General features: G+C 37.0%; 1 protein-coding gene across 19 annotated transcripts in view; it reads left to right on the top strand.

The window, feature by feature from the left end:
• The first annotated feature begins 1,060 nt into the window (after positions 1–1,060).
• The window catches only part of NCAM1 (neural cell adhesion molecule 1), a 438,552-nt gene continuing 414,850 nt past the window's right edge, over positions 1,061–24,762 (top strand). For 8 of the 19 annotated variants that reach the window (XM_007494810.3, XM_056794382.1, XM_056794387.1 and 5 more), the window contains exon 1: positions 1,136–1,585. In XM_007494810.3, the coding sequence (XP_007494872.1) occupies positions 1,534–1,585 (52 nt within the window). In that variant the 5' untranslated portion in view covers positions 1,136–1,533. Of the gene's footprint in view, positions 1,586–24,762 lie in introns of all 19 variants that reach the window. The other 11 variants (XM_056794390.1, XM_056794389.1, XM_056794384.1 and 8 more) reach the window with 7 other exon arrangements.

Below are 24,762 nucleotides of genomic sequence, written 5' to 3'. Positions count from 1 at the left end.
AATCTATAGCAGAATGTAAGCTCCTTTAAGGCAGGGCCTGCTTTCCTTTGCTTTTTGTCTTCTCAACAGTGCTTTACACAAAGTTGGAATTTAATGTGTTTGTTGAATTGAATAGAACTAGCCCTACTTCATAATGGTGAAGTTTTATTGCATGATTAGAGGCTATATTCTTTAATACAAGGCCTATTTCTTAAGGAGGAAAGGGAATGTATATATGGTAGTTTTAACCTTTAGAGAAAAGAGGGATCATTTTTTTTCTGTGTGGATGTCAACCACCCTGTACATCTTAGTATAACATTTGAAATACCTTGGAATTGTTTCCTCCAAATATTTTTGCTTTAGAATCCTGTGAGGGCAAGGTTTACTCCTGCTCTAACTCCCAGAAATAGTTATTCTCCCCGTACTTCCTTTCCAAGGCAGCTAGAAGAGCAAAGCTAACATCTCAGTGCCTGGAATTCTATAAATTTTCCCAGATATTTCCTCAAAAAAAATAATTCAGTGTACTCTTATCAGAAAACGTTTCATCTTTTGGTCACCATTCTTGTACCTGCCATAAAACAGGATGCTTCCCTTTAAAACACAATGCATGTAGTAAAGACTACACTCTTAAGCATTTATACCTCAGACAACACCCCCATTTTCTCCCAGCGATTCCCTGAAAGTCTTGCTCAACATCTGCTTTTTTCATCTACTTCAATTGCTTCCCACCTCCATCCCCTGGGATGTTTGCTTGCTGTAGTATTGCTTCTCTGTGGGAGAACCAACTTCACATTCATGAAAAGACAAAACTAAACAACAACAAAACCCAGGAATCCTCTCTCCAGCACTTTTTTTTGGCGTTCTACTCCTGGTCGCCCCTTGTATTGTGAAGATCAAATGACCTAATGTATAAGAAAAGCGCTTTGAAACTGAATTTCTATACAAATGAGAGATATTCTTAGTCCTCTCCAGGGTCTTTCTTACACTGTCACATCGACCCTAGTTTATTAAAGTAACCAAATCCACTGGTAGAGAGGAATAGGCAGCGGAGACGTAGTGGAGGAGGGCGGGGGAGAAGTGTGAAAAAGAAGAAATCCCAGCACTGCATAGGAGACAGCGTGTGAAAGATTCCAACTCTTCTGGAAAATCCAGGCCGCGTTTTGCAGCCGGCTGCATCTGCCTCTCCTGTCTCTCTTACCTCCTTGATGTTCGGCACTATTTGTAGCTGGTGTGGTGGAAGGACACAGTGAGGTACTCACCCACCGCCCCCCGCCCCTCTTTCCCATCCCCATTTCCATCAAAGCAAAACCGGGCAAGCGCAAGGATCCCTGAGTTTCGTGTGTGCTACGGCTAGGACTGTCACTCATTCTCTGATCAGCGCGTGAACGCATCTCGGCAGCCGCTGGCAGGAAACAATTCTGCAAAAATAATAATACCAAGACTGGCAATTGTCTGCCTGTAGGACTTCTGCTCTGTCGCCGTCCAGACTCATTGCAAGGGGGGAACACAAAAAATTACCTTTGCAAGAACATCCTTCCCAACCAGCAGATTACAATGCTGCAAACTAAGGATCTCATCTGGACTTTGTTTTTCCTGGGAACTGCAGGTACATCTTTTTTTAATCTGATTTGCTAGTTGCTTCCTTTCCCCCATTCCTCCCTCCCGCGAAAACTATTATTTTAGGCGGTTTTACGTTGAATGCTAAAGCTTAAAATTAAATAAAAGAACCCCTAGCACCCAATACACACAAAAAGAGCCTTGTCGTCCTCCCTTCCCACCCTTCTGGGATACAGATGGGTTTTCCATTGATAAGCTGTCTCTCCACGTAGTGAATGCCGGGCTTCCCCTCCCTTTGCAGTCTTCACTTTGTTGTACTCGGCTGCGGTCGGAGCAGGGCTGACGGTTCCTGGGAAGCCTTGCTCAGCTGCTGGTGGTGATGGGCAGAGGGCTACCCTTGTGCATTTACACCCCCTCCCCCTTTCTCGCTCTTTCCTCTCTTCTCTGCGAAGGCAGAGGGTTCGGTGGAGGGGGCTTGTGAGAACTGGCGAGAGGGGAACGCTGGGCTTGGGGTGGTGCCGAACATATATGAACCTGGGAAAGCACAGCCTTTCCCAGAGGCTCAGACCGATCCAAACCATCAGCACCAGCTTCTTGAAGAGCGAACAATGAGGCCTCGGGGACCTTTTTTTCTCCACCACTTTCCCTCATTTCAGTGATTTTCTCATATTTAATAAAGTGAATCCTCTTGCTTTCAAATTCTTCCCATCCCCCAATGGTCAGAATAACGGTTTGCAAAATTGAATCTAAATGAGAAGAAAAGCAGGGTTGTGTGGATGTTGTATTTCATCCCCCCCCCCCCCAACGGTATGACGTGAGTTTTTCATTTGCCAAATTGCTGGTTAGTTGGAAATCCTGCTCGCGGTGCCCTGAGAACCAAAAGGGATGGAATGATATAGGCGCTGTGATTTGACAGGAGGAAGTGCAGAGAGGGGCGGAGGGCGAAGAGGGCGTGAGCTGGGGGCTGCCAGGTCTGCCCCCCCACCCTTCTCTGCACGTTGATGCTAATGTTGTTTGGTGCAAGAGAAAATAATTGCAGGTACTCGTTTGGAACACCTCGCCCCCTATCTTCTTTGCTTTGGGCGAGGTTCCCCATCATTACAAAGTGGAAACAATAGAGAAGGAGCAAGAAGACCGAAGTGATGCTACATGTAGTGTGTTAACGTGCTGCTGAGAGAGTCTTGTCGGAGTGGAGGTGGGAGGTTCATTTTGGTTTATTTCCAGCCCAGTCTCCTAGGAGGAAGCTTCGGGTTCCCCACCCCACCCCCAGTACTCCCCTTCTTTGCGCGTTTGTTGTCAGATCAGGGTATGGGGTGGGGGTCATGGAGAACGAGGGGCTGCTGCAAGTTTCAGAAGGTGGGTGGGGTAGGGAACCTGAAGGAGGCCAGGGCATTTATAGCTGAGGCGCTCCTGTCGGGTTTAGTTGCTGCGCCCAGACCTGCTTTTGGGGGACTATCCGCGCCGGGGTGGAAATGCAGCCCAAGTGAAAAGGGAGGAGCCGGGTCTGGGGGAAGATCCAGCACGAGCCCCCTCCCCAGGGTAGGCGCTAGCCAAGGAACGCCTCTCGCCCCCCCTCCCTTTGCATACCCCCCCTCCCGGCCACTCTCCCTGGCGACCAATCAGAAAGAAGCTGGCTGGGCGGGAAGCCGCGAGAGGATTTTTATTGCGGCGCGGGTGGCGGCGGCGGCGGAGAGCTGCCACGGTTGTCGCCCGGTTTTCGAGCCTAACGGTCTGGAAAAAAAACCCCGCCCTACAGGCGGACCCCCCCCCCCCCCAATCCCTTTTCCTTCCCCACTCTGTCAACTTCTGGGAAAATAAAATGGAGCCTAGGTCATCATTCCAAGAATCCCACCTGACCGGGTCCGTTGGTCTCCCGACTGGTGCTTCCCTTTCGCTGGGGTGTACCCCCCCTTTTGCCCCCCATCCCTGGCCAGCCCCGGGACCCGAACGAGGACGAGGCTGGGACAGAGTGGAGCTGGCTCTGCGCCCCCGCCTTCCCAATTCGCCGAGTCGCGCGTGCGCATCGCTGCTATCGGACTGCCGACCACCGCCGCCTCGAGGGGCGAGTGGCTCAAGCTTTCGGGTCTCGGAGGGGAACCGTGGCTCGGGTTAGGGAGTGGGGGTGGCCAGCAGAGGCAGTGGGCGTGTCACAACCCGGGGCCACCTCTTTGGCCCCACCGCGAAGTGATCATGCCTGGGAGGCAGGGGTTCCATCCTCCCATTTGTATCACCCAATTTGTGGGGCAAGCGGGGTCGCCGGGACTTGGTCCCCGACTGGGCTAGGCGACTTAGCGAGAATCGGGACGTTTCCCTCAGGCACAGTTCGGCTAAGCGTGGAGGCTCTTCACCCCGCAGGAATGGGCGTTGCACCGGCTTGACGGAGGCTGCCCAGCTCCGGAGTTACCGGGGCGTGACCTTTACTGACCCTGGTGGAGGCACCTCCCCTCTAACTCCCCGGGGTTCGCAGCCCCTCTCTCTCATGCTTGCAGCTGTCAAAGTGAGGGAAGCGCCAATCTTCTTTCTGGAGTAGGAGCTCTAGCTCCCCAGTAGAGAGAAGAACATAGAACATGGAAGTGCCTACCTAGCAGGTTGCTTAACAAAAGGAAGACGTTTAACCCTGGTTTTACTGATCAAGTTCTAAAAATGGATACGCAATACTTAAAAGACCAAGAGGACTTTGTTAGAATTAAGAAAACAGAATCAAAAAGTCAACTTAATTTTTCTGTCGTTGGTAGTACATGCTGTGCTACACCTATGTTTTGGGAAACATTCTATATACACATTAAAATTTCGTTGTTGACTTTTAGCTGATACACAAACCCAGCCCCAATGCCATTTTCATCTTCCATGTACAATTTTAAAGATAAAAGTGAAGGATTTATCAGTTTCTTGTGGAATTTGGATTATATTCTGAGATTCTGGATTTTATAGTTTAAAAATACCTTTGCTTAAGTGATCTGCAATAGCTATTAAGATGTTATGCTCACTTGTAATTATGCAATACTGTGCTAGTGAGTACAAGCGCTTCATTTTCATTTTAATCTGGAAAAGACAGGAGGTTTTGTTCTAGGAAGATAACAGTGATTGGAAAACAGTCCCCTTACTGTCTTTTATAGTTACACATCTGAGTATACCTAATTTATCTAGTATATACTAGAAATAGACATTTCATCAAATTTTTGTTGTTAATCAGATTTTTCTTGTGGTTTTTTTGTAAAAACTGGAGAGAGAAACTTTATAAAATATCGTTGGCCTCTGATTTTGAGAAAATTACATTTGGAAATGCCATAAACTATATGCAGCCCCATACTTGAAAGAAAAGAAGTCATATTATGATAACATAAGCATTCAAAATACTAGTGACATTTTCAAAATAGAAACTACAACATTACATTCCAAATAAAACAAAATGGAGAAAGGGAAAATATAATCTAGAATTTGCTTATATAGCAAGCTCTGAAAATTTGCAAAGATTTTGTATGGTCCTAAAATTTCCTTAATAGTTTAAACTTTGCATCTAAGGCAATTCTTTTAACTTTTTTTTTTCCCAAAGGGAAGATTGATGGAACTCATTTTCCACTTTTTAGATTTCTTTGCCCAGGAATCTTCTATGATTGTCATATCATTAATGGATAGGAAGAAATAACAGCATATTAAGAACTCACACCTTCAGTTACAAAACTTCATCCCACTGTCTGCTGGCAACAGGTTAAGGTTCTACAGTGAGAGACAAAGTGGCAAGTTCCCTCAGTAGGGATTATTAACACACTGAGTATGTTTATTGGACTTGGAAAGGTACAATTTGTACATAGAATATATGACAAAGTATATGAGCAGAGACAAAATGAACTAGATATTGTTAAGTTCTTTTAAACAAGGGAGTGTTGGGTTTATTTTGTATTTAAAGGTAATGTATTATTTGCCCTTCAAATTAAAATAACATTTTTGTAACTCAGAGACTTGAGTGGACAAGACAGATGGCATCTCTCCTTTTCTTACTGAAGACTTCAATAAATTAGAGTAAGCTTTTTGGAAACTTTGGATTATTTGATATTTGAACTTTAGGATTCCTGATGTAGCTACTTAATTTTTTTAAAAGAAAAGAAACATATAATTTAATATTAATGTATTTCTCATTTCTGTGTTAAGTATTAAAGAACTATAACTGCTTACATGTATATGCATGGTATGTACACATACACATATATATGCACTTTTTGTATAAGGCCTTTTAATCTCAGTATAAAAGAAAGATTAATTTCTAGAATTTCTTATTGTTAAAAGTAAGTCTGAACATTATTGTGGATGAGTAGTAACTGAGCCAATTGAAAGGGGCGGGGGGAGGAAGTATTGCACCTGCTATCATCAGTCTACAGGGAAAAGCTAGCAAGAGACAAATGCATTTTTAAAAAGGCTTTCCTGTACCTTTCAGTCATTGAGTATAGAACTGCTATATGTTTTTGAGAGAAAAAAATGTTTTAGTACAAATTTTATAGCTGACAGTTTTTCAGTTGAGTGATCTAACCAATTTATAGACTTAAGAAATAACTGCTACTTTCTAAAGAAGAGCCTATCCATGCTATTTCTTGAAACAGATTGTTGGAAAGACTTTTATTATTGCTAATAAAGTGTTTCCAAGTTAAGCAAAACTGAAAAGCTTTATCAGTAGTCTCCTTTGTGGGATGTGATGGCGATCTGAATTTTGAATAAGAAAGACTAAGATTACTTTTCTTAAAAGGCAGAAATTTCTGAGTGAATTTCAGAGTGAGACAGTTTGATAGCTCTTTTAAAATATTCAACAAGTCTGAAAGCAGCCCTGTAAGAAAATGAGATTTAGAAAGGGGACTATAGTTTGCCATTTACCTCCCTGAAGAATTATGTGTGGTATGGGCTTCTGGATAGTAAAAGAACAAAGTAATGAAGCTGTGATTAAAAAATACAGTTTAGACACATTGGCTAGTGTTGGACAGCAGAATCACAGAAACACTTTTGAAGGTCAGATTTGCGCTAGCTATAGCCTCTTTTGTTTAGGAACTCTCAGTGCCAAACCTTAAAACCATTGCTGATGTAAAGGGATGTAAATTATTTGGGTTTGGCAGTAGTGCTATTATGCCCTTTCAGTTCATGATGTTGAAATGCTGCCTCTCAGCTGCAGATGCTCATTAAGAGCATCGCCTTTTGATGTTAGTCTGAGTGCCAAATGGCGGGCTTTCAGGCAGTTTCAATACATTATACTTATAAACTGTCTTAGTCTATGTCTACATGCAGCCACTGAATCAAATGTTTTCAGCCAAATTGATACAGTGTAGGTTTTTTTCAGCTATAATAACAATTGATTAGTTCAGATTAGGTTCTTAAAATGAACAGATGAATGATTTCCTTATCCTGTGTTTTTCTTTAATTGCCTATATATAGCTCTAGAAAACAATTGCCTATTTTTGAAACTGGACTTTTGGGGCAGCTTAATGGATTGAGAGCCAGGCTGAGAGACAGGAGGTCCTAGGTTTAAATCTGGCCTCAAGACACTTCCTAGCTGTGTGACTCTGGGCAAGTCACTTAACCCCATTGCCTCGACATTATTGCTCTTCTGCCTTAGAACCAATACAGACTATTGATTCTAAAATGGAAGGTAAGGGTTAAAAGAAAAGAAAATAGATTTTAAAATGGAAAAATGTTGCATATTTTTTTCTATGTGCTTTACTTGCACAGGACAACCTTGCAAATATTGTCCTTTCATACTAGATCATTCCTTGCTGAAGATAAATCTCTTCTATTTTGGTGTGTCTAAAGTAACTATTAGTCTGTTTCACATTGTACATACTTAATGACTGTGTTTGTAGTTATGCCTGCCCTTTACAGCATCTGATTTTTTTCTCTTTAATATCCTTTTACCGAAAAGCCCCCCTTTGACAATTTTGTCTAAATTCATTCAACAAACATTTATTAAAGTATCTCTTCATTAGCTGCTGGGAGACTTAAAAATAAAGTAACAAAGGTCACAGAATTAAAAAGTTGTAAATGAGCTTAGAAACAACCTAGTTCAAACTATACCTGACCAAGAATTCCTTTAAAAATCTATAACATCCCTAAAAAGTGGTCAGTTTTCCTTTGAAGATCTTCAGTGAGAAGGAATACACCACTTCCCTAGGTAGGCCAGTTGAGTCTATTGAAAATAATAATGAAATTTCAAAAATGGATATTCTCCCAAATAGGATAGGAGAACCATTTACTGTTTGCTTCATTATTTAGGGTATGGAATAAGTTAGAAAATTACATTGATACAGTTCAATTCAATAAACATTTATTTAGCACCTGATATACGCATTGTATAGATGTTAAAGATAAATGGCCAATGGCAAGGAGATCACAGTGTTAAAAAGGTATGTAGCAATAAATAATAGGGGAGCAGGTATGAACTTAGGACAAGTAGAAGGAACTCCAGTTACAAAAACTCATTGTACTAAAGTGGATTTGTAATTTATCCATAACTTGTAGTTTTACTGAAATTAGCTGGGATACTGAAAGATTAAGTGACTGGCCTAGGACCAAAAAGTTATTGTGTCAGAGGCAGAATTTGAACTCAAATCTTTCTGACTTCTAAGATTAGCCTTCTACTATTATACCACATTCAAAATACTCTTCCCTACTTTAGTTTAAAATAGCATTTAAAAAGACTTATTATTCTAGAGCTTTTGAAAGTTTGGAAAGTTTATTACAGGAGCCACCTTTACATAAATAAGGCAGGAATTTAAAACAAAAGATTAAGATATTTTACTTCAAAAAGCTTTACCTAGATGATTTGTTCCTTACCTTCCTCTACCTTCAATTTGCATAAGGGTCTAAGGAGTTTAAAAAAATCTGGGGGCTTGAGACCTATATACACCATAGAACTTATATGACAGAGTACCTTTTGAAATGAGTTTGGGATATGGGAATCCCAATTAAATAAGGAATTCAACAGAAATGAGAACTTTCTAACTCTAAATCAGATAGCAGATTGGAACTGAGACCTTGCCCCATGTCAGATGGAGAAAAAGGAGGACAAAAGAAAATGCCTGTTGCCTCAGTTTAGCAATAGGTTTGGTTTGTTTGGCTTTTCATTTCTTTTTAATTAATTAATTTAGAATATTTTTCCATGGTTACATGATTCATGTCCTTTCTCTCCCCTCTCCCCTCCCCCCTCCCAGAGTTGAGGAGCAATTCTACCAGGTTATACATGTATCATTGTTCAAAATCTATTTCCATATTTATTAATATTTACAATAGAGTGATCATTTAAAGTAAAAATCCCCAATCATATATTGTTTGGCTTTTCAAAAGAGGGTAACCCCTGGTAGTAAAGACCTCTTCTTTTGTAGAGAAAAGTTGCCTACTACCAGGGCTCTGGGAACCAATAGATCTACCTAATTACTGGGAGAGAATCCATTAGAGCTTTTTCCTTAGACATTGTTTGTGAAAGACAATTCTTTAGATTAAGGACTATGAGGTAAAGGTGGTAGAGTTCCTTTTCCTTCTTTTGGGAAAAGGCAAAACCCCATCTGAGGACTCTAGATGAACCTGAAATCTGTAAGCAGAGAGTAACTCTATGACAGATAACAAATCTACCACATAAGATTTACTTGGAGTAGACCAAGTGGGAACAAAGCAATGAAGAACAATGGAGTTGGGAAGATATTCCTATTCTTTTTTCATAAACGTTCCAGAAGAAATCGAGTGGGCAATTAGACTGATACCTCTTTGTTTGTGAATAGGGTTGCTACTTTTTAAAATGCTAGGGTTGTTTTTAGAATATTTCTGAGATATAGCAAAAGTCAAGGGAAGAACAGACATAAACATAGAAAAAGGATTACCCAAGGTTTTCCACAGCCTCTCATTACCCAGAAAGAAGTCAAGAAGCTGGCCACAGACTTTAGGTTTTGGATTTGGTCATAATGTATTTTGTGGAGAAACTCCCTTTACTAATGCAGTTCAATATCTGATCTGCAACTTTTATGTATTATGCATATCATGACCTGCAGCTTATAGAGTATTAACAGCTTTATTACACAATGAAATTAATCTGGATAAACCTCTGTTTACATTTATGTTCTCTTGATTCAGGTAGATAATGAACCTCTGAAAGGCTTCAGTAATATCTGTAACCATTCTTTTCACCTTCTCATTTGTGGATTTAAATTGGTCATGATCTGATAAATCAAAACTGAGCTTGTGTTAGAGCTGTAAGAGCCAAAAATGACAAAAATGACATTGAATAGGGAGGTGCATGTATATAAGTAAAACCTACATCACAGATTATTACATAAAAATGCTTAGTAAGCCATAAAAACAGCATTATTGTGAGATTAAATTATTGTCACTAATAATAAAATGTCTAAACTCCCTGACACCTACCTTGACCTTTTTTGCATTATTTTCTGATTTTATATAATTGAATTTGACCAGGGCTTAACTTCTCTGTCAACAAAGAGGTCTTATATATGTCTTAAGCAAGAAACTTTTTCTTTATCTATTCCAGCAAATTGGAAAGTTGAATAAATTATCTTTCATTCAACCAAACTAGAGAAATTCAAAGTAGTAAAAGTAAAAACTACTTGTCAGGATTTTCTTTAAAAGAGAATTTCCTTTAATAACAAGAATTAAAAGCATGATTCATCTAAATAACCTCAACTTTCATCTTTACTTTGCCTATATTATTATTTGGTAAAACATCTGGACAATCAGCAGTGATGTTCCCAGCCTCATGCAATGTGGTAATTATGCTTGTCATATAATCTTATAGTTTAAAAACTAAATGGAAAACATAGGTCTTGACCTAATCAGCAATAAGACTCCAAGAGTAATAATATGCCCCTATACTAGGAACCTCAGAAATAAAAATGGATACTATTTTCATAATTAAAGAATGATAGATATTTTACCATTTTCAAACCAAATAACACAATTATTTGTTCTCAGTCCTTGAGAGCTTTCTCTTTGCTATTCTTCCTGTCACATTTGAAGAGTTCACTCAAATGTTTTAGTTATCACATTAGTTTCTTTTCCCCCTCTTCATCCAAATAAATCAAATAAAAATAAATAAATAAATCATCTGAATGATTAGTTTACAAATATTGCCTTCACTTTCCTACTTTCTAATCCTTCATTTATCCTTTCTCACTTGGTTTAATCATGGCTACTCCATTGACATGACTCTCTCCAAAATTAACAATGACCTCATCTGGAACAAATACAAAAACTTTTTTCAATTTTTCCCTCTTGAACTTTTAACCATTTTAAGGCAAATTAAATAGCACTGATCTTAATGTCTTTTTGTAACCTTAGCTTTATTGCTAGCAAGTTCTTTTAGCTCCTTTGGAGAAACAGGGTGGTGCAATGGATAGGTTGCTGGACTTCAAGTCAAGAAGATTCCTTTCTACACCATTCTAATATATGACTGTAGTCATGTCACTTAACTGAGGTTCAGTTTACCTATTTAAAAATGGGAATAATGAAAACTGGTACCTACCTCATAGGGTTATTATGAGACTTAATAAGATAACTGTATAAAAAGTGCTTTAAACAAAATGCTATTATAAATGTTAGTTATTATTCTTTCCTTTATTCCTCTGATTGAGCTAGATTGGCTAGATTGAGCCTTCAAAAAACACAAAGAAGAAAATCTATTCATCATTTCCAAAAATACTAGGTAACTTTCTTTTTCCTGACATTCTCTCTCCCATCCACAGTATTTAATCTTCTTTTAAATCCTGGAACAAGTCTTACCTCCCTTTTTGAAATTCTCTATTTAATAGTAATCTCACTTTCGGAACCTTATACTTGTTGCCTAGTATTCATCATTTTGAGTGTGTGCTTATGTATGCATGTTGCTTGACTTATCAACTGCACTGTAGTGGCAATAATGATTTTCTTTTAAATCCTACTTTTCTGACTTAGAATTGATATTAAGTATTGGTTCTAAGGCAGAAGAATGATAATTGCTAGACAATGGGAGTTGTGTCTTGCCCAGGGTCACACAGCTAGGGAGTGTCTGAGGCCTGATTAGAATTCAGCACCTCCAGTCTCCTGGCTTTCTCTCCATTGAACCACTTAGCTACCCTGGCAATATTAATTTTTATCAGGGTTGTAGTTTGGAGGGAAAGGAGTAGATGGCAAGTAGATCTCTAGGAAATAATGATGAGCCATATGACATTCACCAATCAAAGCAGTGCATGTATCCTAAGATTAGTAATAATTAAGTTTCTCAGGGGGTGATTCTGCCCCTGATGCATTATAGGCAGTAGGTGAATGACTGCATCAAACATAACCCTCTTCTCAGTTGGGTAAAGCTGATAGATGGAAAGAGGGAGATCAAAGCAGTGCCAGAGAAGGGGCAGGGACTGCATGGCTAGAGACAGGGATCAGGACAGTTCAACTCAAGAAACATAAACTAAGTACCCATTATTTCCTCTTCTCAAAGAGTTTATATTCTAGGAGGAGGAAAATAACATGCACACAGATATACAAATACAAACAAAATTTGGGAAGAAGATTAATAGCAATTGAGAGGATAATGGAAGGTGTCATGTAGGAAATGAACCCTCAATTCAACCTTGAAGGAAAATAGAGAGCTTAAAAGTCAGAAATGAGGTCGAAGGATGTTCTATGGAAGGGAGAGACCTGTTTTGAAAGATGAGAGGTGGCAGGTAGAGTGCCTAGTTCAAGGAATAACTTCAGTTTGTCTGGAACAAAAATTAGTGAATGAGATGAAGTAATACCAAATTAGGTTGGAAAGATGAATTAGAGCCAATGGAAAGCTATAAATATAAGATAGAAGAATTTAAGCCTTATCCTAGAAGCAATTAGAAGTCAATTAAAGCTTTTGAGCACAGAGTGGTATGCTCAAACTCATTTTAAGAAGATGATTTTTCTTAACTTATCCTGATTGTCCAAAGTCCTGAGTTTGAATACTGACTTTATCATTTACCACCTACATGACCTTAGGTAATTCATTTTGCTATTCTTGTTGTTAACATTAATTACTATTTTCAATTTCCCTATCATATAATGCCACCTTCACTTTTTCATTTCTTCAGCATTGTGAAATTTTCAGTTTCTAAGCCCATATACACCAAGTCCTATAGATTTAAACAATATAATGTACTTTTAAATTCCTCTTTTCTATTTAGATAAATAGCCATTATGGGTTTATCTTAACTTTAAACAATAAATCAATACTCTGATTTATAAATAGTTTCATTTGCTAGTTTATTATTCAATTTACAAAAGAATACCAGGTTTTTATAAAATAATTAAAAATAAACTCTACTGGTACATTTAAGCTAAATTTTGATTTACCAAAATTTTATGCAAATGCTAAACTGAAAGGTGCACATATGGGAAGATTATTACTGTCCTTACTTTATGCAAAAGAGTCATTTCTGAGGTGTGAAAATCAAGTTTATAAAAACAAGTATTTCTCCATATGTCACATCTTTGAAAATTTCTGATATGTTTCCCCCATTTCTGGTTGGCTGTTAGTTGGCCATGGCTCATAAGCCTTTGAATTCTTTTTAATGACCTCTATGTTGTTGGTCCTTCTGTCCTCATCTTAGTCAAGTATACAAAGGAGCCTGGTTAGTTTAACAGATGTTCTTTAAAGGCAGACTTTCTTTGTATACTATAACACTTATCCCTTAATCTGTCTTTTCTTTTTTAAACTCTTACTTTCTATAAGTGCCCCAGTTCTAAGGCAGAAGATTGGTAAGGATTAGGCAGTTGGGTCACATTTGAACCCAGGTCCTCCCAACTCCCGGCTTGGCTCTCTATCTATATGACTTCCTTGGCAGTTTCTTATAATGAGATACACCTGTTTTAAATGTGACCCGTTTAGGGGGGAAAGCACTGGATTCAGAGTCAGGAAACCTGGATTCTGATCTTAGCTCTACCATTTTGTAACTCTTTAGAAACATACTTATTTCTGTAAAGCAAATTCCACCTATTTTTTTAGCTCAGTTCTGATTACCTTTCTACATCAATCTTCCAGACAGCCAAATTACCAATGACCTCCCTCTAGTCTCCCTGAATCTACCTCGTCTCACATAGAGAGGAAAAAAAAAATCCTTTTCCTGAAGCATCATTTTGCCAGTCTCTTTCCTGTTCAATGACTTTTGCATAAAGCCAAAATTTCTTAGAATGTATTCTACCAACTGATAGGTCAGTGCATATCCCTAATGTTCTTCAGTCTGATGTCTGAAAAATCTCCATTATTTCCCCTTTTCTCATAAAATAAAAAGTACCTATCTCTTTAGCCTGGCATTCGGGGCTCTATATAACTTAACTCTACCTATTTAATTTAATTTCCCTCTTATTCCCCATATAAATTATCCCTCCATTTTAGACAATCCAGTCCTCCAACTGTCTCTTAGAGTTGGTCTTCTCCTTACCCTTTCCCTTTGAGTATTATCTAAGTTCTATTCATCATTTAAGGTCTCAAATCAGCTACATTAGTCCTTCTACAACCACTTCAACTTCTAAGGATAACTTCCTTTTCTAAAATCTCTGTAGTACATGCCACTTATTTGGGCACTTAATCATAGGTTTCTTTGAACTTTTTAACTGTTTCTGTTTAAGTAGAAAATAGATGTAAATTACTGGAGGGTAAGGACCATATTTGCTTTATATTTCTTTTGCCCTAATACCTTAAATAAGAACTCATTAATTGTTAAATGAATGGATTTATTAAAGTCCTTACTTAGGATTATCTCCTTATTTGTTAAATTTACCTCATTTATTTAAGAATGAATTTGTATTTTTTGAGTACTGACTATAGAGATCTGGCACTGGGCTAAGTGCTAGGGATATAATATGTAAATAAAATAGTCTCTGCCTTCAAGAGGCTTGTATTTTAATAAGAGTGATATCACACACAGATAGGAAAGAGAGGTGTTTTGTATTGAGAAGTCACAGTATTGATGAATGGAGCTAGTGGGGAGTTGGTTGACTGATCCATATGAATTTCATGGGCTGGGAGGAGACTAGTGGGGGAGATATGTGGGCAGAGAGGATAACCAAGAAGAAAACTGGGGTGGAATGTAAAACATGGACCTCAAGACTGTGTAGGAGTTCCAGAGCTAGAATGTCATTAAGTCCAAAATCTTTGTTTCACAGATCAGAGGACTTAGACAGAGAAGTTAAAAACTTTGTTTGCCAGGATCACACACCTTGTGTCTAAGAATCTGAAACCAAATCTTTCTGACTCAGATCTGGTGCCCTATTTTCCCTGTATCATGCTGCCTGCCATAGGTTAAGTTCTCCCAAGGCATGAAGCTACTCCTGACTTATTACAGCCCAGATCCTGAAGCTTGGCACAGGCAGGCAGCAAGTGAGAGCCAGTATCCAAGTAACCCCTTCCATGGACTGATTAAAGATCATTGCTCTAGCAAGAATGTCAAAGAGCTGGACTAGAAGAGGGAAATAGTGTCAAGGAGAGAGCAGGGATTGTGTAATTGTGGGCAGCTTTATATGTGAAAGATTAGGAAAAGAAGAGTGAGAGAAGGGTATCTATAGTTTGCAGATAGTAAGAGCAGCATCTGGTAAGTGAATGAAGAGTAAGAGAGATGGGGAGTAAGCCTGAGAAAGAAACATAACCAGGAAGTTCAAAGAAATAGAGAGAGATTGAGAGAGGAAGAAATAGAGAAACATTCTGAGAAAGAATAACCATACTATCATCTCAGATTTTAGTTAAACTTCTTAAACTGAAAATTATATATTTTAAGAAGATTTTTTTGTCCTGGTTTTTACTTCTAGTTATCAAGTCATTATAAAAATATTCAGGAAGCCCATCTCTTAACAAATGTGGAAACTGCAGCATTTATCTATTTTGTCAAGGAAAGAAATATAAAACTCAGAAGCTTTACCATTAGCTCCTAAAAATATAATTGGACCCTCCTCCTACCCTTGGTCTTTCTCTCCCCCACCATATGACCATATAAATATATTCAGCAATCTACTTATAAGAGATCTTTAATCATGATATATCAGAAATAGTACAATGCTAATGGCCAGACATCTTGGATATACCACTTACTGGTCATATGTTGCTTGAATGAATCCAAGCCTCACTTCTATCATATGCAAAATGGGGATAATATTTATTCTGTATATTTCACAAAGCCTATCAGTGTGAGGCTCAGTTGAAATGATTGATGTGAATATGTTCTTTTCACTATAAAGTGTTTTTACAAATATCATTGTTATGAAGTACCTGGCCCTTACACTAAAACACATACTCTCAGAGAGATGCATAGATGTATATTGGTCCCAAGTTAAAGGCTGTTTTGCTCTTAGGAGGCACATTTGTTTTTCTCTACCTTGTACATTAAATGGGACATATTGGGCAGTGAGAAACTTGTCCTATCATCACCAGAGAACCAAAGAACTCATTTTCACTCATGTGTTTTGAAATTCTCTCCCAATTTTTTTTGTATCAAGTGGTCCAAAGAATACAAAAAAGTTGTTCAAAGTGTTTGGTTACATTGTAGTTTTTATTTATGTTGAATGATGCCCAAGTTAACCTTGAAAAATGTTAGAGATAACTAGGCATTATTCCTTACCCGGATTTTTCTTACTCTACTTGGAATTACTCATCAAAAGTTTAAAATGTGACATTTTCACCAAAGAAAACTGAGCTGTCTAAATGAAGCTTTAAAAGGACAAAATGTAGCATGATCATAGGATATGAGAATGAAATGAGTCAGTTAATTTTAGCAGACCCGAGTAAGAGCCTACATTGATATAACACCTTACAATGTGCTTGTCATACATTTTCTCATTAGAGGCTCACAACAATCCATATGAAGTACACAGAGTATTGTTCTCTCCATTTTGGAAAAAAAGAGAAACTGAAGGGGATGCTGTGGATTGCCCAAATAGCCTGTTTAGCTTTAACCTAGAGTGGTTTTGATTTGAACTAACTTTATTTGACCTGGACTAAAGCTCTGCAGACCTGGTCCTAAATCTACCATTGACTGGTGGTTGAACTTGGGCATGTCCCTTGTGGTCATTAGGAGATTTCTAAAACATCTTCACATTCTAGTACTCTCTAAATTTATACATTTTAATTTAAATAAGAGTTTCATTGATCTAATCATATTTAAGTAACTAGGTAGATTTAGTTAATTTATTTTTCCCAAAAATATGCTTTGTTATTTAATTTTAACATTATTTATAATTCAGAGATAGACATTGGCTTTATTTTTAGAAAACATAATTTTAAAGGAGTGATTTTTGGAAAGTTTTTATTAGTTTTATTGATATTTGAAAACCAAGTAATGACATGGATATTTGCTTGCCATAGTTAAATGTAGCAGATTATGTGTAAAATCTTTTGGGAAGTAACATTTGAATATTTGCATAGTATTTTTTGCTATGAATTAAGTTCACTTCAACCAACTTTCATTAATCACTGCTGGATCGTTCACTAGGGGACTTTTAATGTTTAGTGAAGATGGTTTCCACTCTAATGGAGTTTTTATTCTAGTAAAGAACATGAGACACAGAGATATAACTATTATAATATATATAATACATGAGTTACAAAGCAGAGGTGTAGAGAGCTATATGAAGTCTAAGAGTTCCTTGGAAAGTTCATTACCAACTGAGAGAAGAGAATCCATACAGTTCATGGAGGTACCCTTCTCAGTAAAAGGGGTCAACACATGGAGTTGGAGGGATTGGGTTTGGAACTCAGCTCTGCTGCTCACTGTGTTGCTTCTTTGGGCCCCAATTTCCTTTCATATAAAATGAAAGGATTTGATCAACTGGATTCCAAGTCTCCATCTAGCTCTACATTTTTTATTCTATAAACCTCTTGCAATTATACATGAAGGAATCTTCCATTCCTATGCCTTTTCCCAAACTGTCTCAAATGCCTAGTGAACACTAACTCCATCTCTGCCTCTTAAATCCCACTTTCCATCAAAGCTCAGCTCAAGCACTACCTTCTTCATGAAGCCTTTCCTGTCCTTCTCCCCCCACACTCCCATATGCACACACACAGACTAGAAAGTGGCTAGTGGCCAGGTTATGAATAGATTTAAAAGTCAGAGGATTATATTTGATCCTAGAGGTAATAGGTACCCATTGGAGTTTATTGAATGAGACCTGGTGGAAAATGGTTAGATCCATGTTTCTGAAAAATTACTTTTACAGCTGAGTTAAGCATGGATTAGAATGGGGAGAGAATTGAGACAGGAAGACCAATTAGAAAGTTGTTATAGTGGTCCAAGCAAAAGACAATGAGGGCTTCTACTAGGGTGGTGCAGTCTAAGAGGAAAGAAAGAGGTCAATAAGAGATTTTGTAAAGGTAGAAGTAATAAGATATAGCAAGTAGTTATCTATAGGAGGTAGTTGAAAGTGAGGGGTCAAGGATGGTCCCAAGATTGTGAGTCTTAGTGGTGCCCTTGAGAATAACTATAGCTAAGTTTAGAAGAGGGGAGTACTGTTTTGGACAGAGTGAGTTTAAGATGCCCAAAAGGTAATTGGAGATGTGGTATTGTAGTTAAATAAAGGGATTGGGATTGGATATGTAGGTCTGGGAATTATCTGCATAGAGAGGATAATTAAACCCTTGGAAACTAATGAGAGCTCCAAGAGGAGAAAGCTTATTGGATAAAAGAGGGTCCAGAACACAGCCTTGGGAAACACCAGTGGTTAGTGGGCATAATATGGACTAAAAACAAAAAAAAATATATAGAAGCCTAATAAGGAGTAAGTTAAACTGGTAGAAGAACTAGAGAGTATCCAGAAGTAGGTGATACACCATTGTCAAATATTGCAGAAAGGCCAAGAAGGATGAAGCTTGGAAAATCTCCATTAGATTTGGAAATTTAAAAAAATCATTTAGTGTCTTTGTAGAGAACAGTTTCAGATGAATGATGAGGTCAAAAGTCAGATCACAAAGGGTTTAGAAGAGAGTGAGAGGAGAGGAGGTGCAGGCACCAAGTAGAGATGACTTTCTCAAGCAGTTTACTTAAAAGAGGTCTAAAACAAAGGTTATGGAGGGGTTATATATTCAAATGACGGTTATCTATTGATTTATGACCTTATGGTGAAGAGGTTGTAAAGCAAAGGTTGTTCAAGAGGTAGTCTACTCTTGTTGTAGCATATGGATATACTTTGAGATGAGGTTGGAAATGTTGAAGGAGACAAGATTTTAGATCAATCAATTTACATCCTTGAATGACAGGATAAGGAGTTTGACCTTTCTTAGTGAAAATAGGTAATCTGTTTAGCTTTTAAAGCCCTACACATGACCCCTACCTATCTTGCCAGCTTCACTTTCCCACACTCTTATGACCCAGCTAAAGTGACCTCTCTGTTCTAATAAAATACATTTCATTCTTTGCCTTTGTATTGGCTCTATCTCATCCCTAAAATATAATCTTCTTACCTCTGTTTCATAAAGACTTTCTTTGCCTTTAAGATGAAGCCCAAGGGCTATCTTCTGCATGAAGTCTTTCCTAATTTTTTCAATTGTTTATGTTCTCCTTCCCAAACTATCTTATATTTAACTACTTTGTATATATATATATATATATATATATATATTTGTATTTATTAACTTTTTATTTATGTGGGATGTATTTGTGTATGTTCTTGTCTCCTCTATCTTAATAGAAGTTTATTGCTAGTAGAGATTATTTCATTCTTTGTATTATAAGTCAGTCCCAAAGGATGTAGTAAATACTTGTTGACTGATTGAATCCTAAATCTTGCTTCCTTAGCTCCCCTTTCTTATGAAGCATCAATTTCTTCTTATCCTACAAATATGCTTAAATTTTCCTTCCTGAAAAAAGCCTCCCATTGACACTCCTACTCCTTTCAAACTATTGTACTATTTTCCCCTTTCTCTCTATTGCCAACTTTTTTTTGAAAGGGCAGTCCATACTTGCTCCATCTACTTTCCTCCTCACTCATTCCTCAATCCTTTTCGATTTGGCTTCAATTCCTTCTACTGTACTAAATTCTTCTTTCTGAGGTTACTGATGACTTCATCATTTTGGGTCCAAGGATAATTTTCTATTTCTCAGTTCTCATTCTGCAACATTTGCTTATGTTTGACCACTCTTTCCTACTCTAAACTCTCTTTTTCCTTGGCTTCTATGACTGTATTTTCCTAGTTTTCCTTCTACCCCCTCTGCACCTTTTTTTTCAGGCTCCTTTTTTGTTTCCTTATCCTTTATCCAATAACCATTTCTTCTCTTCCTAAACTCTCCCAGTTGGTGATTATCTCAATTTGATAATTCTTATTTAGGTTTCTGATATCAAAAATTCATCTTTGGATCACAAAGAATTTTTTTAGAAATTTGCATAATATATATGTGATTAGGATAGTGCCTGGCACCTAGAAATGCTTGTTCTCTTCTCTTTTCTCTCCTCTTGTCCTCCTTTCATAACTTGTTGGAAAGCTAATGGTAGTAACAACAATATTGTCCATGTGGTGTTTGAAAGTTAACACTCAAATGGCCTTTTAACATGGATGCTTTTATCTCCAGAATGGTGGTTGATCTCTCTCAGATAATTCTCAGTTTGAAAATCATGTGTAGTGGACTTTTAAATTACATTCAGATTTGTATTGTTTGGGTTGCAAGGCCAGGTATCATAAAAATGACCACTGGCATAACATCCTCATTAAGTCACTGAATTTCTAGTTTTTCTTGAGGCTATGGCAATATATCATTGATTCTTTCAAACATTGTATTTTACTTAGTTATTGACTTAGTTTCTGCCATGACTGCAGAATATTCTTATAAGTGTAATGCTGGTCAGTCAATAAACTCTGAGTAGTAGGCCCTAACTCATTAAGAAGGGTGGGGAAGAGGGAATACCTGAGTGCCTAATACCATTGGCAGATGGAATATTTCAATATTACCAAGTACAACTATAGGATACACACACATTTGTGTGTATATCAAAGAAAAATATATAAAGCAAAATTATATGTAAAGCAAAATGGGGAAGGAGATATGGCTCTGTCTATCTATCAATCCATCCATCTATCACTCTATCCTCTTCCTCACTTTGCTTTCCAGACCTTTTACATACATATGCATGTTTGTGTATATAAAATGTATATATAACATTATATAATGTTACATATAATTCATGTTTTTATACACATGAAATAAGTATCATGTCTTATTGAAGACCTGTAGTTTTACTAGCCAATTCCAAGATCTCAACACTTAAATCATTACCTCTTTGAAAACTTATCCAAATCTGTATAGCTAACCTTGAACTCTTGTTGAGATCCAGTCTATTATTTCCAACTGCTTCCTGAATAATGTCATGCAAAAATCTTGCCAATACTTCAAACTCAACATGTCTACAACTGAACTTATTACCTTTACATTTGTCCTTCCACCCCCCAAAAGAAAAAACTACCTTTGCCTTCCTATAGCTGTTGAAGACATTACCACACTATCAGGTCCCCAGCCCCCACTTGCCTCTGTCCAGAGAGGTGTGAAATCTTGTCAGTTCTACTTCCATAATATCTCTCATATCCCTCTTGTTCTCTTATTCCCAATGTAACTACCCTACTTTAGGAACCTGTCCTTTCACTTTTTGTCTGTGCTATGGTTTTTCAAAATATATTTTTATTTATTTAGTTAAATATTTCCCAATTGACATATAACATTTTTAACATTCATTTTTAAAAATTTTGAGTTCCAAATTCACCCCCCTGTCTTTCCCACCTCTCTGAGGAGAACAGTTTGATATTGATTAAACCTGTTAAATCATTTAAAACATATTTTCATATTTGCCTTGTTGCAAAAGGGCTTTTTTTTTTGTCTTTGCTATTGTAATCAACACTTGGATTTTCCTGCTTTTGGTCTCTCTCTTTTCCAATCCAGTTTTTGAAGCCATGCTAAGAATAATTTGATTACATTAGTTCTTCAGTGCATAGCCCAGTTCCTGGCACACAGTATGTGCTTAACAAATGCTTCTTGACTTAACTCTATTCAGATATCTCAAAATCTCTTAGATTTAGTCCCTTCCGTATTGCAAAGGACGATAATTATTTATTTAGTCCAACCCATTTTAGAAATGAGGAAACTGAATTCAAATAGGATAAGTAACTTGCCCAAAGTCCTACTGTTAATAAGTGACAGAGACACATTTTGATTGCAAACCTGATGATTCGAAATTTAGCCCTCTTTTCAATATACCATGTTTAATCTAACAGGTAACACAATAATGGTTCTTGGTAGTATGTTTCCAAGTTACCTCTCCAATCTAATCTTACATTCTTAGCTTATGTTCTCTAGCCCTGGACAACATGGAACACCTATCTTTCCCCACTTGTGCTTCCAGAATTTTGTTTATGCCACCTTATGAGTCTGCAGGGAGTTCTTTACCCCATCTCCAATCCTTACTTCCTATAAGTCCTGACTCATATGCCACTTTCTTTTTTGAAATTTTTGCTAATTACCCCAGGTGAAAGTGATTTCTTACAATACTTTGTACAGACATCTTCTTTATATTACAGTTCATGAGCATGTCTCATTCTCCTCATCTCCAATTAGACTGTAAGTTTCATGAGGTCAAAGGAATTATCTTATTTCATCCTTAAAACTCCAGGACCTAAGAAATGTTTGTTGAATTAAATTACACATTCATATCACTCCAAATTTTCTTTTGATCTTTGTTAATGTAACGTGCACATCTTTTTTTTTTATTGTAACCCTGGTATGGTGCAGGAGTTCTTAACTTTTCTTTTGTCATGGGCCCCTTTGGCTATCTGGTGAATATTTAAAACCCCTCCTCAGAATCATGTCTTTAACATAAAATAACCTCCTCTTAAAGAAGTGAATAAAATTATAATTGTTCCTTTCCAAGGATCCAAATTCACTGAAATATATCCTCAGACACCTTAGGACCCTGTGTATCTGAGATCAAGAAGCTCTAGGTTGGTGGAAATAATACAGAATTTAGAATAAGGAAGCTTAGTTTCAAATGACTACCTGCTATAGGATCAATGAGAGTCATATAACATCTCCATGTTATACTCTTCTTATCTGCAAAATGTGGAGAATGATACTTTGCTATGTTTGTGTGTGCATACATTCTCCATTTTACAGTTGTAAAGATAGTGTTTTGTAAATTTTAAAATACAATGTTCATTATTAGTATTTTATATTATTTTTTAACAGAGCATTTTTTTAATAAAAAATGTCCCATATACTGGCAGGGTATCTAGTCTACATTATGTTTTGTGATATCTAAAATATATTAAATGAAATTATTTTCTCAGAAGTTATTTTTAAAACTGCATATTTTTCCATTTTCAGAATTGAATTAAAATGCCAGAAATCTCTCTCTCATTTTTAGCTAGCTGATTTTGAATAAATATTTGCTTTATTGGAACTTCATAGGGAAAATTAATATTGTTAGATGATCCCAGCATGATTTTATAGATCAAGAGATCTCAATAGGTAATGCTACAGGTAAAATTTCCATAAATATAAGTATGAAAATTGTAACTAACTTTCTTAAGAAGAATTATACATTTCATATATTTTAGCAGAAGTATCAGTCTCTCTATATATTCTGTCAGTATGCATTACATATGTATAGATACTCTGATTTAAAAAATATTTAAGTAAAATATGCTTACACAAATTTCATATGGTAATACTTTATGACTTTTCATTTTGTTCTTTTTGTTTCCTTTAAATTTTAAAAATATTAATATTAGCTTGGATCATGTTTAACTTATGTTTTTTTTCCAATTCATGATCCAGATGTTTAATTATTTTGTATCTAGGTATATAATTTTAATAAAATAATTTAAATAAAATGAGTAGCCTAAGAATGACATTCCAGTTTTGTAAAAATTCCTGTAACTGGCTAAAGATTTTTAAATGATACAAGAGGTTTAAAAAAGTCTAAATTTGCATTGTTTACAAAATATTGGCAAATTAGAGTCAAAGTGGTTGGCGTTATTGTCTAATCTTATGTTTAAAAATAAACAGTCAAAATAATTGAAGAAACCTCTGGGTTTAGAAAAGCTTGTTGGTGGTTCTTCACATCCTACCCAAAAAAGCAGCCTGTCTTTGCATATTAATCACTCTATGAAAAGAAGCTTGCCTTATTTGCATTGTGCATGCACTACGAAGTCCAATAGTGTGCCTGAGAAAAAAAATGGGGGAATTGTAATTGTTGTTCTGAAAAGAGGTTTTATTCCATTCAAGTGGAAAAGCTGAATGCTGGAGAATTAGTGCAGTGTTTTGTGGAAGAAGAGTTCCTTTGGGCCCAAGCATTTCATGTGGTGCAGTCCTTACTGGTAAGGAGCCCAATTTCTGGGTCTTGAGTTGAGGGGAGTGACTCATCCTTATATGATGTAATCTTCATCATTGTAGATAATTTATAATTTTATATCCAAACCCTGGGTTTTAAAAATAATGCAAAACAGTATTTAACATTAATTTCTGATAAATTGTCTAGCATCAGATATCTTAGGAGAAAAAAGAAATATTTAATTTTTTCATTAGAAACTAATGAATCAGTAAAATAACTGAAAATGAATAGGTAAAGCAAAGGCAATAGATTGGATTTCTTTTAATCAGACAGAACAAAGTCACTGTACTTTGAACATGGATATTTCCTCATTCCTCAAATCAAAATATGTGTTTAAGATGAAGTTTATTTCAAGTTCTTTTTGTTATCATTGCTAGTGAGTGAATTGTGTAAAATTGTCAGGCAAGAAACCTTATTTGCTTTTGATTCTGAGACATCATTCACTCACTTTATCCCACCCAAATTGCCCTCTTTTGCATCTATCCACCTGGCTCTATATTCTTTGTCTCCATGGCCTATCTAGTATCTAATATCTTGTAATAAAGGTTCCCTTCATTACCACATGAGTTTGAGATTGTTTAGTTTTGTTTTTTATCCCTTACTTAGAATCAATAATATGTATTGGTTCCAAGAAAGAAGAGCAATAAGGGTAGCAATGGGGGCTAAGTGACTTGCCCAGGGTCACACAGCTAGGAAGTGTCTGAGGCCAGATGTGAACCCAGGACCTCCATCTTTAGTCCTGGCTCTAAATCCATGGAGCCAGGGTTTGAGGTTATTGTGAGGTATATTAATACTTTTTTCATTCTTTGGTTCTTGAGTGGATCTGTGATCTCATCAATATGGGTTTCTTTCCAGTAGTGAAAATTAAACTGCATCTATGCCTTCTGA

Source organism: Monodelphis domestica, chromosome 4, assembly GCF_027887165.1.
Source record: "Monodelphis domestica isolate mMonDom1 chromosome 4, mMonDom1.pri, whole genome shotgun sequence".
Taxonomy (NCBI): Eukaryota; Metazoa; Chordata; class Mammalia; order Didelphimorphia; family Didelphidae; genus Monodelphis; species Monodelphis domestica.
Note: the sequence above shows the minus strand (reverse complement) of the source record. Positions and strands in the feature narration are given on the sequence as shown.